This window comes from Aythya fuligula, chromosome 21, assembly GCF_009819795.1.
Source record: "Aythya fuligula isolate bAytFul2 chromosome 21, bAytFul2.pri, whole genome shotgun sequence".
NCBI classification, from domain to species: domain Eukaryota; kingdom Metazoa; phylum Chordata; class Aves; order Anseriformes; family Anatidae; genus Aythya; species Aythya fuligula.
Window position 1 is genome coordinate 6,553,917 of NC_045579.1, and position 19,734 is coordinate 6,573,650.

Below are 19,734 nucleotides of genomic sequence, written 5' to 3' on the forward strand. Positions count from 1 at the left end.
ATAAAATGTTACATAAATCTCTCTGTTTTTCAAGAGAAAGATTACTAGAACAAGTTTTTGCTGAGATGTTTCTCATCCTAGGCCTGAGGTGCATTTAAACGGGAGAGCTGCCTGCTTGGTGAGTAGAAAAGGGAAAGGGGACTGAGGGTGGGTGGGACGTGAATCCTGATGTGTGCTCGGTTTCAGGTGTAACATTCCACTGCCACCCTGCAGGAATGCTGGGGAAATGGTTTTCAATGTGACAGCAACCCTGAATTAAGTTATTTCAGAAAATTATTACTTACAAGTATAAATCCCCACATCTAAAAGCAGGAGCTTAGAGAATCACCCACTTCCTTGAGCTAATCCTACTGTTTCAAGCTCAGTAGCAGCTAAATTAGTTCAGTGGTGAGAAGATACAAGGCCACACCACGCCTTTAATGTAGTAAAGTAACGGTAATAAGTAGCAGAAGCTTGACAGAACCGAGTGGAAATAAGGCACAAATTTAATTGAGGACACGGTCCTTCCAGCACACATTTAAGGAAAGGGGCAGTCAGACACTCTTCTGGAAGGTAAACTTTAATCATGAGCATTCAGACTCAAATGTAGAACTAATGGAGCAAGGTAAGAGCTAGCACTGTAGAAACGGGAGGTGAGGCAGCTATCCCTTCTGATCACGAATGAGAGCTCATTAAAAAGCAATTCACAGTACTACACATACGGAGTTGTCAATCACATCCCATCCCATACTATGTATGTACATTTAAGTAGTCATTCTGAGTAGCTTCATGTTTCCTAGTTTGATACCCGATTATCGCTTCATTAGGAACTTTCCCTGCAACCCGGGGGTAGGATCTTTAAACAGGAGAAGGGAGAGAGGCTGGGCGTATGACTTCAAGCCCCTGGAGGCTGAGAAGAACAAGCGTAGCAGAGCGTCACCCCAGCCTAACGCTTTCTTGTGTTTGGTAGGAAGGCTGCGTGCAGCCGCCCTACGTTTCACAGCCATCAGGAATTGCTGCTGTTATTATCAGCGACTGCTCTATCACGTCTGCCGCAGGGAAGTTCTCGTTGGAACAGAGTCTCTGCACAGGGATCTCCTCGGGCAGGGAGCCGTGGGCCAGGGACTCCACGATGACCTCGGCTGAGCCCACCTCCAGCTCCTGGGGCGGCTGCAGGGCCACCACCACGGCCTTCTCGTCCTCGATGATCAGATTTCGCAGCTTCCTCTGCCGGGGGTTGTAGTTCTCCACACGGTCGTGAATCTCCATGTGGCGCCTCAAGTGAGCCTGTGGAACAGAAAGGACGGAGCTGCTGAGGGGCAGCTCACCCACAGGGTGCCGTGCTCCTCAGGGGGAGAAGGGGCACAGCAAAACCCTCCTGCCCCCTGGGCCTGCCCTTGCTCAAGCACTGCCCGAAGCCCCAAGCACTCGGCTCTCCCTCAGGTTGGGCTGCACGCTTCCCAAAAAAGACTCACTACAGAGTGGGAACCTGCTTGTGTCACTGCAGGGGAGCAACCCCTGACGTCTGTGCCCCGATCAGGCACACAGCCTGCCACAGATGTCCCCAGAACCAGGCCGTGTCCCACCTGCCGCGTGAACTTGTAGCCGCACTCGGTGCACTCGAACTTCCTCACTCCCTTGTGCCTGCGGACGTGGACACGCAGCTGCTCAACCGCTGGGAAGAGAAGGAGGCAGCAGCTCAGGGCGGCCCTGCCGGCAGCACGTGCCAGCAGAGCAGCTGCAGGCACGGGGTGTGAAGCACCGCTGCAGCAGTGCCGCCTCGAGGCACGGGAAGAGCGCGGCCCGTGCCAGACGTGCCAAGGCACAGCTGGAAGCACGAGGTACCTTTGAAGGTTTTCCCACAGATCTGGCAGAAGTGGGGCCTCCCCTCCTGGTGGCGGCTGGCGATGTGCCTCAGGAGGGGCCCCTTCTCCGTGAACCTCTGGTCGCAGAACTCACAGCTAAAGGGGCGCTCCCCTGTGTGGGTCCGGTTGTGCTTGTCCAGGCTCGCTGCCGTGAGCAGGGGAAGAGAGAGCTGGAGGTCAGCAGTCCACTGGGAGTCCCCGTCTGGGCACAGGCGCAGGCTACGCTGTGGTGAGACCACGTATGCTCTGTGCCAGGCTAGTTATGAATGCTTAAAAGGGGCGTAAGCAGCAGTTTGCTAGCCTAAGCTAACCATCACTGTGGGAAATTCACCACTGTCCTCCCCTCTTTGTGCTGTGGGAGTAGGGAAAATACAGGGAATGCTCCTTCCTGAAGCATTATCCCACGCGCGTAAGAGCACGCTTTGTTCTGGAGGGGAAGCAGAGGTTTCTCAGCACAGCTGCTTCCAGAAGTCCCAGATACCTGCAGGAGCGTGGTGCTCAGCACTGCAAACCCCGAGGCGGCTGCTGTGAGGTTGGGCTGGGGCGGCAGGGCCGCGGTGCCCAGCGGGTACCTTGTGTCCTGAAGGTCTTGCCGCAGAGGTGGCACTGGAAGGGCTTCTCGCCGGTGTGCGTGCGCAGGTGCATGTTGAGGTTGGCTTTCTGCGTGAAGGCGTGATGGCAGAACTCACAAACGTAGGGGCGCTCGTTCCTGCGGGCAGGGGACACGCAGCTGAGCCCCCCCAAGGCAGGCCCCAGCTGGAGAATGGCCACCTTGACCTCTGCCTTTGGTCCCTGAAGCTAGCTGTCACCTCAAAGCACTGTAATTGAATCCTACCTCAGCCCATCTCAAACTAAACTATTTCAGAGGCCCACAAAATCTCTCCTGCAAGCACAGGCTCCTGAAGCACCAAGCTGGTGCCTCCTGCTCCTCAGGCATCAGAACCAGCCCAGGGAACAACACCAAGGGCAAGTGTGGAGCGCAGCTGCTGATGCGTGCTCGTCCTTCTGAGAACAGGAACGAGCCAGGCAGCAGGACAGCTGATGAGCTTCGGTCATCACCTCTTAATTACTACAGTCACACACTTGGAGGAAGTACAGACAGTATGGACTTCTTTTGGAAGAAAGCAGGACTGAAGGTCGGCCCCTTACCAAATTTCTTGCCTCCAGGAAAGCTGGAGGGTGGCAAGCACCACTCACACACCTTGCAGGCGCTGCGGGAGCTCCCCAGCACCCACTCAGCTGGGGCTTGGGGCAGGTGGCACGCAGGAAGGAACGGGTTGCACCATACCTGTGCTTGGCCTTGATGTGCATCTGCAAGCCGTTGCGACTTGAGGCTCTGTGTCCGCACTCCTCGCAGACAAACAGCTTCTCTCCCCGGTGCTTGAACGCCTCGTGCAAACGCAGCTCTGTCCGAGACAGAAAGCACTTGGAGCAAGTCGAACACTGCAAGTCCACAGGAGAGCGCAGGGTTAGGCAGCTCGCCCACACGCAGCTCACAGCCCTGCACCCCAAACAGCCCCGTGCCCCTCGCAGCACCACGCGGGCCGTGCGCGACTCATCCCCTGCATCAGGACCCTCCCTGCAGCCGGCTGGTGCAGCAGCCCCAGCTCTGAGATGCCGAATGGGATGAGACAGCCTGCCTGAACTGAAACACCGGTCAATACTTGGGTCTGTCGGCCAGAAAGCCATGAGGGTTGCTCCTTTATCCACCCCCACCCCAAAAAAAAAAAGAAGAACAAAAACCATTTCCACTTCATAACTCCCTGCCTCTCTCAGCAGAGCCGGAGCACACAATGGGCACCGTTCTCTAACCTGGGCCCGAGTGCCGGGGGATTCCCTCACAACCCCTACAGCACTCCTCCTGCAGAGGAGGCACCAAGGAGCACCGCCGTGTGCCAGGTCGCTTCCCTTACCGCGTGGGGCTTCGGGGCACCGTGCAGCTTTATCATGTGGCTCTGCAGGTCCTTCTTCTGCATGAACTGCTGCGCACAGGAGGAGCACTGCAGGGCAAGAGCAGAGTTAGCTTCCAGCCACCTCCTGAGCGGTGACTGTGGCGTGCTGGGTGGTGCTGCAGCACACGGATCTGCGGGTAAGGCGGCAGAAACCTAAGGAGTGGGGCTGCAGGAGAAGCTGCCTGGCTCCAGCACACCCCGAGAGCCTGTAGCAGCCCAGAGAGGGGAACAGCCCTGCTGCTGCTGGAGCCAACTGACAGCCGACAGGGAAAGGACCCGGCGATCAGCTCAGGGACGAGGGGAAAGGCAGGCGCTGGGGAGAAAAACCATCCCCGTGCACAGCCACAGCCCCCAGCGCAGCACCTGCCGGCAGGGCCAGGCTGCCCAAAATAGAAAGGCATCCTGCTCCGGCTCCCCGCAGCGCCAGGCTGCAGCAGTCATTCAAAGGAATGCCAGAGGCAGGCGCTGCTGACCTTATAGGGCATCTCCCCGGTGTGCGACACCATGTGCAGCCGCAGCTCCATCCGCCTCTTGAATACCTCTTGGCAGACCGAGCACGTGAAAACCTGCAAGGGACAGGGAAAGCATCAGCTTCTGCACAGGCCAGGAAAGAATGAGGCTGAGGCAGACACAAAGCCAGCAGCCAGCACAGCCACTCAGACCCACGGCTGCCATCGCGGCGCTGGGCCTCGGTTAACCTGCCCCACGGGAACACAGACTTTCTCCAGTGCAAAGAGAATTCCCATATGCTTGAAAAAAAATGCAAAAGCCACTAAAATACCAGGCTATGGGGAACCAGCGTACCACGAACAGAATCTGCTGCCGCCCTCACCCAGAGTGGGTTTTCGTGATGCTCTGGGGACAGCACAGCAGCAGCAGGATCAGGTTTTATTCAGCAGCTGAGTGATTTGGGCTGCAGCTGGACAAATTCTGCTTCTGCCACCGCCCGCCCTCCAAGCGACCGGCGCGACTCAGGGCCATCCATACCTGCTCGGATCGGTTCATGCAGTTTCTGGCTTCGTGCTCCAGGAGATTTTCTTTTCTAAAATAACATTTCCCACACTTGGAGCACTCAAAGGGCTTCTCTCCAGTGTGCTTCCTGGGGACACACAAGCAGAGAGCCCCCGTTAGTGCCGGCCTGACAGCTCAGCTCCGCTGCCCTGGCCTGGGTGAGGAAGTGGCTGCACAAGATCCAGCTACGCGTGCAGGTCTGGGGGCTCCGGCGTTTGTGCTCAGCAAGGAGATTGGCAAGAAATGCACTTGCTGCCACCGCTGCTGGCCCCACCAGCTGCCTGTTTTGGTGTCTGAAGCAGCTCCTTGAGAAGCTCTGCTCACTCAGAAGCATCTTGTGCACGGGGAGGGCTGAATGAAGCTCTTACAGCCTCCCGAAGTGCCAGCACTGCCACAGCCATCTCCAGGGGCTGGAGAGCACCCTCGGAAAGCCTCCTGTCACCCCTTCTGCTGATCCTGCAGCACCCAGAAGCACCAGCACGCCCGAGCGCTCTCTGCCCAGCACCCAGCTCGTTGCATGCACAGCCCGCATTGATTCCCCCAAACTCATGCTAACTCTGGAGGCCCAGGAGCTGACGGCTGATGGACGGGCTCCATCCCGAAGCTGCAGGAGCTGGCAGCTCTGTGCCTTCACCACCACCCACCCGCAGCCCTTGGGTCCCCGGGGAGGGCTCCTGAGCACCTTCACCCCTTGTTTTCTGAGCTGTGCAGGACCAAACCCTGGGCAGGAGGGGCCTGGGGCAGCCGTGGGGGTTTTCCCCGCAGCATTTCGGACTCGAGTCCCACCCGTGTCTGCAGGACATGCACAGCCCGCTGCCTCCGCAGGGCCGGGGGACATGCAGGGACCCCTAAAGCTGAGACCTCAGGGGTCAGCCGGGGCTCCCCACCCCGCATCGAGCTCATCACACCCCGGGGCGATGCCCACGGGCCGGGCAGTGCCGGTGCCCCCCCGGTACCCCCCCGGTACCCCCCCCAGCCCCATCCGCGTTATGAAGCAGAGCCGTGCGGGTCACCTGTTGTGCACCTTCAGGTAGTATTTGCTCAGGAAGGTTTTGTGGCACGTGGGGCACTCCGCCGCTGCCGCCGAGCCCTTCCCGCTCCCCACCGCCCCCTCGGGGGGCTTCTTCCTGCCCCGCGCCGCCTTCCTGCCTCCGGGGGGCGCCTCCCCGCCGCCCCCCGCCGCCGCCACCACCACCGGAGGGGGGACAGCGGGGGCGGAAGGGGCAGCAGGGGGGGCACCGGAGGGCACGGCGCTTTCCGCGGCCGCCCCCCCGCCGGGCTCGGGGGGCTCCGCTGGCGGCTGGGGGGGGGCGTTGGGGGCGCGGCGGGGCCGGTGCCGGGCGGCGGCGGGGCGGAAGGCCCGGCACAGAGCCACGGCGTCGGGCACGCCCAGCTGCTCGGCCGCCGCCAGCAGGCGGGCGCGGTTGTGCGCCGTGAGCGCCAGGCGGCCGGTGTAGAAGAAATCGAGCAGCAGCTGGAACGTGTCCGCCAGGCCCTCGGGCAGCGGCACCGGGCTCCCCACACCCCCCGTCCCCGGTCCTCCGCCACCGCCACCGCTCCCCACGCCGCGGAAGAAGCGCGAGCAGCTGGCGAGCACCGGCCAGTGCGCGCGGAACTGGCGGCCGCCCACCCCCAGCGTGGCGTCGCAGAACTGCCCCGCGGCGCGCTGCCGGTTCAGCTCCCGCAGCACCCGCACGCTGTGCGCCGCCACCGCCGCTGCTGCTCCCGCTCCCGCCATGGCCGCGCCGCTACCGGGACCCGCGCGGCGCCATGAGGGCGGGGCCAGCCTCAGGGGGGGCGGGGCTTATGGGGTTCAGGGGGCGTGGCTAGGTTCGGGGGGCGGAGTCAGCCTCAGGGAGGGCGGGGCTTATGGGGTTCAGGGGGCGTGGGTAGGTTCAGAGGGGCGTGACTCGGTTCAGGGGGGCGTGGCTCGGCTCAGGGGGCGGGGCTCGGCTCAGGGGGCGTGGCCTCGCCGCGCATAGCCGCCGATGGCGCCTCGGAAGTGCGCGGCCGTGTTGAGGCTGGGGCGCAGCAGCAGGGCCAGCCCGCGCGGCACGAAGTACCCGGCCAGCGGCGGCGCCAGCGTGCACAGCGCGCCCAGCACGGCCGCCAGCGCCGCCGCCCGGCCTCGGAAGGCGCCCCGCGTGCAGAGCGCGGCGGCGGCGCACGCCAGGTGCAGCAGCAGCCCGCACGTCAGGCAGCGCGCCTCGCGGTAGGCGGCGGGCAGGTCCTTGCCCGCGTAGCTCAGCGCGAAGCAGCCGCCGCTCAGCGCCACGTTGAGAGCCTCCGCCGCCGCCTCCGCCGCTCCCCCGCCGCCGCACTCCAGCACCAGCAGCTCCGCGGCCACGTCGCGGCGCCTGAGGGGGCCGGGGGGCGCGGAGAGCACGGCGGCCAGGCACAGCGCCGCCTGCCCCGCGGCTCCGGCCGCCGCCAGCAGCAGCGGGGTGCGGCGCCTCAGGCAGGCCCGGCGGAGCCGCGGGCAGCGGCCGCGCAGCTTGAAGATGGCGACGAGCTGCAGGCAGCGGGCGGCCACGCTGCAGAGGAAGACGGCGAAGCCCACGGCGAAGAGGGGGAGGCGCAGCAGGCAGCAGGGCCGCGACGGCGCCCCGAAGTAGCAGAGGAGGCTGCCGCAGGCGCAGCCCAGCGAGCCCAGCATGAGGAAGCAGAGCCGGCCGCCCGCTGCCCGCACCAGGGGTGTGGAGGCGTGGAGGGCGAAGAGCAGCGAGAGGGCGGCCAGCAGCAGCAGGAGCAGCGCGATGGGGGCCAGCAGAGCCCAGGAGAGGGGCTCGGCCCAGGACAGGAACTCCAGGGTGCGGTTGAAGCACAGCTCGCTGCGCGCCGGGGACCACTCGTCCGCCCCGCAGGCCTGGCAGGTGTAAAGGTCTGCGGGAGACACGTGTGGATGGTGCTCAGCAGAGCCCCGGTGAGTGAGGTGCCCCTGGGGAGCTGCCCCTTGCTCTGCTCCTGCTCCTTCCCCTCGCTTCTGAGCCCTCAGGAGCAGTGAGGGCTCTCTGCTCTTTGCCCAGAAGCTCCCCCAAAGGACTGCCCACTGGGCAGGTGACACTGGGCTCCATTTCCCTCCTGGAGGATGCGGTGCAGGGACCAGCTGCCACGCCAGGTGTCTCCTGTCCCCTTTCCACAAAGGAAGGGGCTCTGCTGGCACCAGTTATTTGACTGTGCTGGGCAAGCTGTTGGCAGCATCCCCCGGAAAGCACGGGGCTGAGAGCAGGGTGTAGGCTTTGCATACCCACAAGTAAGCAAAGAGGGAAGTCAGGCTGACCGCATTCAGGTGAGCCCAGAGGTTTTTACTGGTCACACGGAGGAAAAGAGACTGAGAGAAAAGAGGGGGAAAAGAGTGTGAGAGAAAAGAGGTAGTTGCTGGGGCTAGAGAGGGGTAAGACAGCGGCAAGGAGCTGATGGGATGAGGAGGAGGGGTGCGGGAAGGGGAGGCAGGAGCTGCCCAGAGTTTACTGACCCGTTCTGTTCAGGAAGGTCCCTGCCGGACAGGCCACGCAGCTGAAGCAGCACCTGTGGCGGTTCTGCTGCAGCCTCTTCTCCCCAGCAGCACAGGGCTGGGAGCACATGGAGATGGGGGCCTGCGGGGAGCACAGCAGCCATCAGGCAGCTGGTGGGCAGCGAGAACGGGGCAGGAGGGAGGACAGACTGCAGCCCGGGACGGGCAGCTTGCTGCTGTCCTTTAGATAGACCACGGGCAGCAGCTGAGAGCTTGCTGTGCTGTCCTTCTTCCAGAGATAGGGGGAAAATTGGGATGCTTGGAGGTAAAAGTTGGAGCTGGGAGCCTTTTAGCACATACCCTGCTTATTTTCTGGAAGGATGAAAGGCATTACTAAGGATGCAAATCACCCCCTGTACCCTCCCCACATACTGCCTCTGTCTGCCCTGTAATGGGAAGATACCCAGGAAGTAGTGTCGGGATGTAGTGAGCTTGCCAGTACACAATAAACAAGACGTGGATGCAGAACAGTACCTGGTGATCTTTTGTGTGCCACAGGATTTTGCTGCGGTTAAGGAGCAGCCTGTTGGGGTTCACAGTGAAAGTTCCAACCACATCAAAAGCCCAGCTCAGGCCTCTCCAGTTCCACATAATGATGTTGTAACCTTTATAAATGTTCCCATTGGCATCAAAACAGATCTGGCTGTTGTGCAGGCTGAAGTTTACCTGCTTGATTTTCTGTAGGAGCTGTAAAACGAGAGTAAGAGCAGAGTGGATCCTGCTGACAAGATTCCCGCTGAGGAGAGCCTTGTCACCAGAGCGATGTACTGGAGGCCAGCTGCTCTGCTCTGCCTCCTCTCAAATTCCCCAACAACCAGCACGTCTCCAGTGGCAGGCAGCCTCTTCCAGGTTTCTTAAAGGGGCTAGTGGCTGAGAAACAGAAACGATCTAAAGCACAGGTCTGCATTCAGGCTGCTTTGCCTGTCACAAGCAGCTGAAGCCCACAAGGCAGCAACTGTGCAGTGACCAGAGAGAGGGAAGGCTGAGAGCAGCCTCACACAGCTAGAGACATCAGTGAAGGGAGAGCCTTTGTGAGAGGATCTGTGCCTATCCTGTGTGGCCAGAGACAAGAGACTTAAAACCACGAGGAGGGCAGGGGACTCAGAGTCCTGAGTGCTGTCGTAGTGCCTTAGCTGCCAGAACAGCCCTGCTCCCTTCTGCTTGCAGATGAGCCTCCCAGACTGGTGGAAAACCCCTGAGCACAGGGGGAAAATCCACACTGCAGAGGGAAGAAGATCCTTCTTCACCTTGCTCTTACCTGCCAGGGATAGACTCTGTCTTTGCTGCACACCCCCGAGGCACAGCCCAGCAGGTCGTGGAGACCGTGGGCCACGGCGTACACGGCTGAGTACACGTTGTTAGAGGCCTGAGTGTCGTATATGTTGGGGGCAGCGGCGAGCAGGTGGCATCCTGGGCACTGCTGGGTGCAGTTCGGCCAGCTACTCTCGCTGCTGCTACTTCTGTTCTCCCCACCTGCCCCCGTGCTGCCAGCACTTTCAGACACAGCACGTTCCTCTGCGTATTTCCAAGACTCAAGGTGTTCCAGCATCACAGACTCTGCCTGCTCAACTGACATCCCAATCACAGAGCCGATATTTTGGATGCCAGGCAGTTGCCAGATGTTTTGGGCCAAAGACCAGTCTTCAGAGGCCACCCACACCATGCCCGTGATGTTCTTCTGCACCACCACCTCAAAGAACGGCCGGGCACTGTTCACATTGGAGAAGACGACGGTGACATTGACCTTGATGTCCATGAGGATTCTGACCAGCCTCTGGAGCTCCGGGCTGCTGGCGTCCTTGTTCGTGGGGATGATGCCTCGGTAGGCAACACACACGCCGCTTGCGACCAGCAGCTCGTAGAGGGCATCTAACCCATCCCTGCCGTACGCGTTGTCGCTGCCCAGCAGGGCAACCCAACTCCACTCGAAGCTTTGCAGCAGCAGCGCGATGGCTTTCACTTGCTGCCCATCGCTGGGGATGGTGCGCAGGAAGGAGGGGTACAACCGCTTCAGGCTCAGCGTCTCCAGGGAGGCTTCATAGCTGATCTGCAAAGGAAGCCAGGAGAAGGGGTTGCCCTCCCCGGGCAGTGACACACAAGGAGGATCTGCTGCCGTGGTAAGGGGAAGCTCCACGAGCAGCGGGTCTTTTGAAGGGAGTTAGAGATGGGGAGGCTGAAAAACGTTCTGCCATGCACTGCCATGAGAGAAACCCCAGAGAGCCAGGGAGCTGGGCATGGTTCCTGCCTGTCAGCTCTTTGTGCCCAGCTGGACCAAAGCTGCAGCCAGGTCCAGGGGGGCAGCAGGGCTGTGCTGGCAGCTCAGTTTGTTCCTCAGCCCCAAGCCCACTCTCCCTCACCCTATCAGCCCCCTGGAGCTCTTTTTTTGGCTGCCACAGACAGCCCCCGCAGCACTTGTTGGGGCTGCCACTGCGAGGGAGCGGAGCTCACCTCGGGCACGAGGAAGACGCCCAGGATGGCAGCCGTGGTGAGGGCCAGCTGGGTGCTGTCGGGCCCGATGACAGCCACAGCGGTGGGCTCATAGTGCTGGAGGGCAGGCAGCACCCCGACATCCCGCTGCCCCTTCTGGACCAGGGCGCGCAGCGTCGCGTAGAGGTTGGCAGACTCGGAGCAGGTGTCGTAGATGTCGTAGCCCAAGGTGACGTTGGGCAGGAGGCTGCTGGAGTTGTTGATCTCCTCCAGGGCGAAACGCATGGTCTGCAGGAGGTGGTAGCCGTGGCTCTTGAAGGCGGCAGCGCTGCGCAAACACAAAGGAGATGAACACCTCAGGGGGGAACCTGGAGGGGCTGGGAACACCCTGGGGAGCACACCCAAAACACTGCACCCAAAACACTGCTACCACTTGCCCCCGGGACCCCTCTGGAGCCCCCCGGGACCCCTCTGGAGCCCCCCGGTCCCTCACTCGTCGCAGCCATCCACGAGCGGGCGGGCAGCGACCCTCGGTGCGAGCCCGTGCAGCTGGAAGAGGCCGGCCAGGCGGTAGTCGCCATCACGGCTGAAGAAAGAGGCGGCGGCGGCGCTGAGGCAGAGCCCGAGGCACAGCAGCACCGGCGGCATCGTGACGGGAACCGAGAGGGGGGCGGCAGCAGCAGCGGCACCGGCACCGGGCGGCGCCTCTTAAAGGCCCGGGGGGGGGGCGCGGCTCTCGCGAGAGGGGCGGAGGCGGCGGAGCGGCGGCCGCGGCCATGCCCGCTCGGCGCGGCCGCCCCCGCCGGGCCTCGGCCCCCGGCCGCTCCTCAGCCACCGCCGCCACCCCCCGTGGGGGCCGCTCCGAGGCGGCCTGGCGCGAGTTCGCCGCCTCCTTCGTGCGCGCCGGGATGGTGCCGCCGGCCGACACCGGCCTGGCCGCCGTGGAGGCGGCGGAGGGAGCCGCGGTGCTGCTCCTGGCGCCGCAGCAGGTGGGCAGCGCCCGGGTGGGACGGGACGGACCCGCTGCCGGTGCCGCCGTCTCACGCCGTCTCCCCGCAGGCGCTGACCTTCACCGGGAAGTGCCGCCTGCGCTGCCTGTACGGTGCCGTCCGCGTGTTGGGCTTCGCCATCGGCCCGCACCAGCCGGGGCTGCCGGTCTTCTCGCCGCCCACGCACTGCGCCCTGGCCCTGGAGGCGCTGCCCGCCGCCCGCCCGCCCGCCGCCGACCCCCGGCAGCTCCGCGCCGCCGCCCGCGCCGCTATGCGAGCGCACCGAGTCCGCCGCCGTGAGTGGGGAACGGGGGCACCGGGAGGGACCGGGTGGGCGCCATTTCGCGTGTGGTGCGGGTCGGGTCGGGCCGGGCCGGCCGCCATTTCGCGTGTGGTGCGGAGCGGAGCGGTGCGGGGCCGCCGCCATTTCGCGTGTGGTGCGGTGCGGGGCCCGGCCGCCATTTCGCGAGCGCTCAGGGCCCCGCTGTTCCCCCCCACAGAGGCGCGGGTGAAGGTGATGGCGAGGTTCTCGCCCGAGTGCGCCGTGGTGCTGCTGGAGCACCTGGACACGCCGGTGACACGGTTCCTGCTCAGCCTCCCGCCGCTCTCACGGCTCTTCGAGGCACAGGTGAGTCCCAGGAGGGCACCTCATGGACACCCATCTCGGTGGGACTGGGTTGTGGCACCTTTGCTGCTCCTCCACCAAAACGAGCATCTTGTGGAGCAAGAGGAGCCAGCGTGTGTGGCTGCCCCGCTTGGCGTGCCTGCAGCAGTCCTGTCAGTACCCAGCAGCACAGAGCACGCGTCTGTGTGGCTTCACGTGTGTCTTCTCAACCTTTTTTTCTGCTCTTCTGTAGAAAAAGGAAGAGTCTAGCTTCACAACAGAGGATGCAGTCCTGGCATCCGTCGGTATCGTGAAATGTAGCCCAGATAACGGACTGCTGGTGTCAAAGAGCATGTTCCTAGCCCTGGAGGAGCTAATACAAGCATGTTGTGGTGAGTAGCATGGACTTGGCAGAGCTTTGGTGGCTAGAAGAAAAAAGCTCAGAGTTTTTCATGAATTATAATTAGGGGAAAGAGTACATCTTAAAAGGAACTGATTAAAGGACATGCTCTTCTTGAAGCAGTGTGCAACTTGAGCTTTTACAGCACCTGGGTTGGGTTTGTGTCTCTACTGCCTGATAAGCACTTCAGTGGTATAAAGATATTTCTCAACTTGATGTCAAAACTCCTTTGGTTTTGCTCTTTGTAATGTGTAAAAAAACCATCTTTATCTAACAATGTTAAAAACATCGTGAGCAGTTGGAATTAATACCAGCTGTGTTGTAGTATTAGAGCTTTCTCCTCCTTGTAGGAGCCTCTTCCCTTTACATTGATAAACTTAACGTACTGCTCTTTAAAGGACTTTTTTTATGAAAATGCATCATAGTCAGACCAGAGATTCTGTAGGTTTTGCAAGTTGTTTTCTTTCACAAATTTATGCAAATAGGGCACATCAGAATAACTCCCTGTCAGCCCCTTTCAGAGAATGCTTTTTTTCCCCCCAGCGGAAGATGAAGGTGTTCCTGTCATTATGGTGTGTGGTCCAAAAAGCATTGGGAAGTCAACATTTAACAGATACCTGATCAATCTGTTACTGAATCAGTGAGTTTTTTTCACGTTCTGTGGCTCTTTAAGTAATGCATGTGATTTAAGAGAAGAAGAAAACTACCTGCCAAGATGCTCAAGAATGTTGTTTTCACTGGAAACTGGTTATCTTCTTTTTGGGGAAAAAAAAACAAAGCCTAGTTTTCTGTTTTCTTGTCTTTTCTGTATTCTTGCAGAAAAGCTACATAATGAAATATTTCTACTGAAATACTGCTAACAGCAACTTGGACCGTATGAACTAACGGACACCAAACAGGGTTTAGTAATAAGTTGAGATTTATAACGTTTAAAAATGCACCGAAAGTTATGACTTGTTATTGTCTCCAGATTCTTGGCAGAAAAAGGTGTAGAAGCTTATTATCTTGGCTACTGCATGCTTAAAATAAGGATTACAGAATTCATAAATCTCAAATAGCTGATCTCAGAGTGCCCAGTTCATATGAGAGAGGTGGTACGCTGATTAGTACCACTTTTGATGTACTGTTCCCATTACTCTTAAGACTGGATAGGTGTGAAGCTATTGTCATACAAGCGTATGATATAAAGTGCGGTGTAGCTGAGCCCTTTTAAGTTCTTGCTTAATACTTGCTCAAGTGAGAGAAGGGCATAAGCAAGTGGTGGTTTGACTGTTTAGTTTAATTTTGATGACCTGGAACAAAATCAGGTTGTGCTTTGTACATACTCAAAGTCGTCCTTTTTCTTCTAGTGGATGCTAACATATGGGCTTCTTTCACTGCAGCCTTCCCTCCGTTGAGTATATGGAATGTGACATAGGTCAAACAGAATTTACGCCGCCTGGATGCGTGTCTTTAAGCAGTGTAACAGAGCCATTTCTTGGTACGTGCTTGGCTGTTTTCGGCATTTGCCAGAAACATCTTTAATTCCCAGAAGGTGCTTTTTGAGTAGGGGCTGTACGTCAGGCAAAGTTGCCATATCTATTGAAGATGCATGTAAAGAATAAAAACCTGTAAATGTTTTCTTGCTGGGGTTGTGAGATCCATGTGAAAATATTGATAAATAACATGGAGCCATTCTCCCTTCTTGTTTTTCTTCCTCTGTATTTTAAAGGGAAGATTTGTGTCTATAAGCCAGTGGAACAGGTTGTGACGTGTCAAAGTGGATTTTCAGCCTTTCAGATTTGTAAGGTCGCTTTGGGAAAACTAGTCTTAGTTATTAGTCTCTGCAGGTATAATTAGTTTGAGGAATGCCAAGTAGATCCATATAGATCAGGGGCTCTTCTCACTGGAGGGGGGGGAAAAAAACAAGCGAACAAAAAACCCCTATAGCCAGAGAAACTGTTAGTATTTGTGATTCTGTGAATTTGGGTCCATGTCTATAAAAGGTATTATCAGAGTGATTTGCTTTTTGGATAGCTTGTCATAGGAGATTGTGAATTTTCAGAACTCATGAACAAATAAATAATACTTAAAAATTTAAAAAAATTGCATGGAGTCTTGCAAAACAAGTTTCTCTGTAGTTGCAGACTATATGAGAATGATTGTTAAAATGCTAAAAGAAGACAGTTTATTTTAAAAGGGATTGCTTGCGGGTACTTGATAGGGATGGGGGTTGCATTTCAGTTACTGGAAGTATTAGAGGCTTGTTCTTATTTTCAGGTCCACCATTCACTCATCAGCAAACGCCACGTAAGATGGTGTATTACGGACAGACCAGCTGTGAGCAGGACACAGAGAGATACATCGATGTTGTGAAGTACGTGTTCAACTCCTACAAGAAGGAAGTGCCTTTAGTCATCAACACTATGGGCTGGGTGAAAGGTAAACACGGTTAATCTATTCTGAAGAGACATGAACCTAAGCAGTACGCCTCTATGCTTCCTCGAGAGTCTAGGATAAGACAATAACAGCTTCCTGCACTTGAGCTGTTGTCAGTCTTCCATAACAGCATTGAAATTTCTCTACAAGGTGGCAGTAATCGAGTTTTCTCTGCTTCCTAAAGGTGAGGGTTTGCTGCTTCTGACCGACATGATTCGGCTGTTAGCGCCCACTCACGTGGTTCAGATGGATGTGTACGACTGGAAGGCCATGGATCCACTCACCCCCGAGTACGTTCACCTCGCTCCTGGCCTGTATACCAAAGGCAAACAGCAAGGCAAGAGCAAGCAAACGAATCTGAGTGCAGCAGAGAGCTGGAAGTCCTCTGAAGGAGAGGAAGATACATCAGTTCCTGACTATAAACTGCTCTATATCCACCCGGAGTTCCCTCGAGCTGGGGTTGCAGGTGAAGCGTAAGTAGTAAGTGCTGCGTGGTGGTTAATTTGCTTAATAAAAGTATGCTTAGTCCTGGCAGGAAATTAATAACAGAACTCTTGCACAGGCCTTCAGTGCCCCCGTTAACTTGTTCAGATGCTATAAGGTTTATTGTCTCCTAATAAGTTTGCCTGTTGTTGTGTTTTGGTGGGAGGTGGTTGAGGGACTTTTTCTTGTTGTTTTTTTTTGTTTGTTTGTTTTTGGGGGTGAGGGATTGTTCCTCCCTACACTGCTTCCAGTGGCTGCTATAAGTTATTTAGACTTCTTACACCACTGGGCATACTTTATGCTTACAGAATACTGTCTCCTTTTTTTCTTTTTTCCCCTAATGGGGAAGTTCCTTGCCTATTTCTAACAGACATAGATGGTCATGTTAATTTCTCTGACATTTCAAGTCAGTTTGTTTACATTTTTGAAAGGCATGACTTCCTGGACCTTGACTCTTTGTTGCCCATTTTAAATGCTTTCTGTTGAGTCAACTTTCCCTGAAGAGCTATTTAAGAAAGCAAACGTACTGTTCTGTCTCACAGCTATATGAATAGCAAGGTTGGAGAAGGGAAATGTTCTCTAACAAGATTTCTGTTTGTTTTTGTGGGTTCTGTTGTTTATTTTTTTTTTAAAGCCACACTGGATTACTAGTGCCTCTTCAAAATGCCCTAAAATCCTGTGATTCCTTAGAGGTAACAAAAATACGGCTCTAAATTTTCTTCAAAGATTCAAGTTCTAAAAACTTAACTTGTATGTGATAGTGGCTGATTCTGCATGGTGTACTCAGGGATGTCTGGGGGTTATCTGGCAGAATTGCTCTGTGTGTGCTGGCTTTTCTTGATCTGTTGCGGTTATTTTCCAGGCGAGTACACAGCAGCATCCTACGTGACATGGCAATACTAGGTTACCTTGGTCACCTGCAGCCTCCACACACAGGATCAGTACTCCCGCTGAATAGTTTTGTGCCATACCAGGTAAATGAGCGTTTTTGAAAGACTTGAGATAATGGCTCTCTGTCTTGGGTTTTGTGTACTTAAAATTATCTCTGAACTCAAACCAAAGTTACGTTGAGTTAATGAAGCCGTTCTTTTTCTTTCCCCTTAGGTACCTTTCAATGCTGTTGCACTCAGGGTCATTCATACGGATGTTGCTCCTACCAATATCATGTATGCAGTGAATGCCAGCTGGGTCGGGCTCTGCAGGATACCAGACGAAATCAGATGCCAAAATGATGGGCCAGTCCTGCTGACACAGACACCGGTCTGTGATTGCCTTGGCTTCGGTAAGTGAGCCTGGGAAACCTTAGGCTATGTTCTCACGTGTCATGTTTTGACAGGTATATTGCCGAATGGAAAGAGTAGAGTAGATAATTCCATTTGTTTTTGATGGAAAAGTAGGATTTGATTGAAGAACAATCAAAAATACATTTTGTCTTCTATTACAAGCTGTGCTTCAAGTCCTTGGCTACTCTGTAACTTGTGGCAGCAGTTGAGGAGAATGTCACTGAGCAGCATCTTCTGTAGCTGGCTTCTCTTACTTGGCCTTTCATAGCTTGACAAATTACTCACTTCTGGGATTTGTGTCTTCAATAGAAGATTCCAAATGGCTTATACAAAATTCTTCAGCTGTCTGTGGGACTTGTTATTTCACAGCTGGTGGGGGGAATGTTTTCCTTTCTCTAAACAGAGCTGCAACTGTAGTGTTTGTGGCCTGAAACATGCAAAGATTTCTCTTAAGTGCTGATGTTTGCTGTGAAGAAGCAGTTCTGATTTTGAGGAGCTACCTTGAGTTTCTGTAGGAACACAACAATGAACAAGGATAGGCACTTTGAGATGTTAGGCGCTCTTACATATGTGGAGATGTTGGGAAGGTGGGATACAGAAGTGCAGGGTTATTTTTCCTCCAGATGTCTTGAATTCTTTTCTTGGTTCTGGAAAAGCTACTTACTCAAAGAGCTTCAGCCACATTCACTTACACAGTCCGAAGTGATTTGGTGGAGTTAGGACTGAACTTTCTATGTACTTCTCAGGAATTGTCCGAGGGGTTGAGATGGAGAAGAAACTTTATCATGTCTTGACACCGGTGCCTCCTGAGGACCTGAGACAAGTGAATTGTCTGTTGCTTGGGAATATTGCCATTCCAAACTGCGTTCTTGTGAGCCAGGTAGGAGCTGCTTGGGAGGAGGGTGGGGAAAAAGGGACAGGCTTGCTGGCAAATTCTCCATTTTCTTACTCTGAGGCTTATGTGTGTCCAGAGCTGTCTGGGCATTAGCAGATGGTCATACCTGTAGGAAACTGCCCTTAATGCATAAAACCAACTGAGATAATGTTCTTGTTGTTTTTCAGAGATCAGAGTGTAGGTTCATTGATAGCTTTCTGCTTTTCTTCCACTAAACTCTTACCAGTCTGTTTAAAGGAAGGTGTTTTCAATTCAGCTGAAGATACAGGTCCATAAAGTTGTTCCTATTTTTTTTTTTTTTTTTCCAGGAAGGAATTGAGGGAGAGATCCCTTATGTCACATCTGAATATAACTACAACATTCTGGGGTCTGGGAAGCTGAAAAAGAAGAAGCATTTCAAGAAGAGGGAGTATTCTTACCAGTGTGATTACACTTGAAGCCTTTAGGACCTCTGACCGCAGGATTTCTTTTATATGGCAAGAGGCAAGTGTAGTCACAGAAGCACTGGCTACCACAGCTCCAGAGAGACCCTGAACAAGTTTCTGATGTGTACATACTAAAACATGTCAATTTTTAATAATGTTTTATATTTTCAGTAAGTATTTTGGTGTTTTGTAATAAATACATTGAAAACAGTGGTTTGGTTTGAATTTTTCCAAAGCCTTCCCTGACTTGGACATGGCTGTGGGTGGTTACCAGAAGCTTGTCCTTACTTAAAGTAGTAGCTTGTGGCATGAAGTGATTCTCCTGACTGGAGCCTAGCCTTGTTAGCTCTCAGTTTCAGAGAATTGATGCACTACAGCAGGGGGGTGCACGTACACCTCCCCAGTAACTGTTTTACTCACAAATTTAAGAGCTTGCAATGTTCTCATGGCAGTTGTCTCCTGTTGGTGAGCATGGGGCTGCAGCTGGGGTGGTGGTGCAGTAGGAAATGCTGGGGGGAAGGAGGGATGGGCTCTCCAAGCTCCCTCAGGTCTCAGGCACTATGTGTTGTGCTAACCCAGCTTTGGGGAAAAACGCAGCTGTGATCAGCCAGCCTGCTGACACCACTGTATGTAAGGAAGGTTTGTGGAGGAGCAGCTGTGCTACCTCGCATCCTCTGCGGCCACTGATCTTGCTTTTTTCAGCCTTAGTTTGCTCTGACTGTGCAGCCCGTTGTGGCTGAAATTAAAATAGTAAGTTTGGGTGTAAAAAGAGCTCTGCTTCTGCTGTGACGGTGTCATCCATCTCCTTCTGAAGGCGGTGTGGAAGAAGTAGAAGGTAAAGTGGGCTGGAAACGGAGAGGAATTAATGCATTACCCCGGTACTGCACAGAACAGCGCTGTGCTCGCTCTCATTTAAGCCTCATCCAGCGAAGGACTGGAGGAATTTTTTTTTTCTCACTTTTTTTTTTGGGGGGGCAGCAATTTGCACCTGAGCGAAGATGAGTTTGGGGGGGATCACGCAGAGGTGAGTAAGGGCTGAACCTAATTGGGAACACCTAAATAGGTAACGGGAGGGCTGGGCACTTAACAGATCCGCAGCTGTGAAGACAGCCTCCCTTTTTCGTGCTGCCCGGTGCTGCAGCGTGGCTGTGCCCGCAGCCCCGGGGGGTTATTTAAGCGCTGCCCTTAGCCCCGGGGGAGCACCCGGTGCCCTCCGCAGCCCCTCGGGGGGGGGGGGACACTCCGCGGAGAAGGCTTTTATCAGGCCCTGGGGGCTCGCTTGATGCCCTGGAGCTGTGCCCGTGAGCGCACGGACCCCACAAAGGGGCTGGAGGGGCGGCGGAGCTCGAGAACGAACGAGGATGGGGATGGAGGGGGGGGGGCGCTGCGGGAGGTGCGGCGGGGCCGGGCCGGGGCGGAGCGGGGGCGGCCGCGCCTCCGCCCCCCGCCGCGGCGGCTGCGGGCCCGGTGCGGGGGCGAGGGGAGCCGG

At 56.0% G+C, this 19,734-nt stretch overlaps 3 protein-coding genes across 3 annotated transcripts; 1 reads left to right on the forward strand and 2 right to left on the reverse strand.

Annotated features, from left to right (window-relative positions):
• Positions 1–467: 467 nt before the first annotated feature.
• On the reverse strand, positions 468–6,545 carry ZBTB48 (zinc finger and BTB domain containing 48). The gene is made up of 9 exons (XM_032201689.1): positions 5,821–6,545; positions 4,784–4,895; positions 4,270–4,362; positions 3,758–3,844; positions 3,133–3,287; positions 2,417–2,553; positions 1,825–1,989; positions 1,566–1,654; positions 468–1,266 (listed from the first exon to the last, which is right to left on the reverse strand). The coding sequence occupies exons 1-9, from the start codon at positions 6,543–6,545 to the stop codon at positions 970–972; spliced, it is 1,860 nt and encodes a 619-aa protein (XP_032057580.1). The 3' UTR covers positions 468–969.
• Positions 6,546–9,054: 2,509 nt separating this feature from the next.
• On the reverse strand, positions 9,055–11,396 carry TAS1R1 (taste 1 receptor member 1). The gene is made up of 3 exons (XM_032201690.1): positions 11,277–11,396; positions 10,770–11,171; positions 9,055–10,368 (listed from the first exon to the last, which is right to left on the reverse strand). The coding sequence occupies exons 1-3, from the start codon at positions 11,394–11,396 to the stop codon at positions 9,565–9,567; spliced, it is 1,326 nt and encodes a 441-aa protein (XP_032057581.1). The 3' UTR covers positions 9,055–9,564.
• Positions 11,397–11,524: 128 nt separating this feature from the next.
• Positions 11,525–18,423, forward strand: NOL9 (nucleolar protein 9). Its single transcript, XM_032201691.1, has 12 exons — positions 11,525–11,737; positions 11,808–12,033; positions 12,238–12,365; positions 12,595–12,733; positions 13,285–13,381; positions 14,124–14,221; positions 15,001–15,162; positions 15,344–15,632; positions 16,505–16,616; positions 16,747–16,924; positions 17,672–17,805; positions 18,129–18,423. The coding sequence occupies exons 1-12, from the start codon at positions 11,525–11,527 to the stop codon at positions 18,255–18,257; spliced, it is 1,905 nt and encodes a 634-aa protein (XP_032057582.1). The 3' UTR covers positions 18,258–18,423.
• The last annotated feature ends 1,311 nt before the right edge of the window (positions 18,424–19,734 follow it).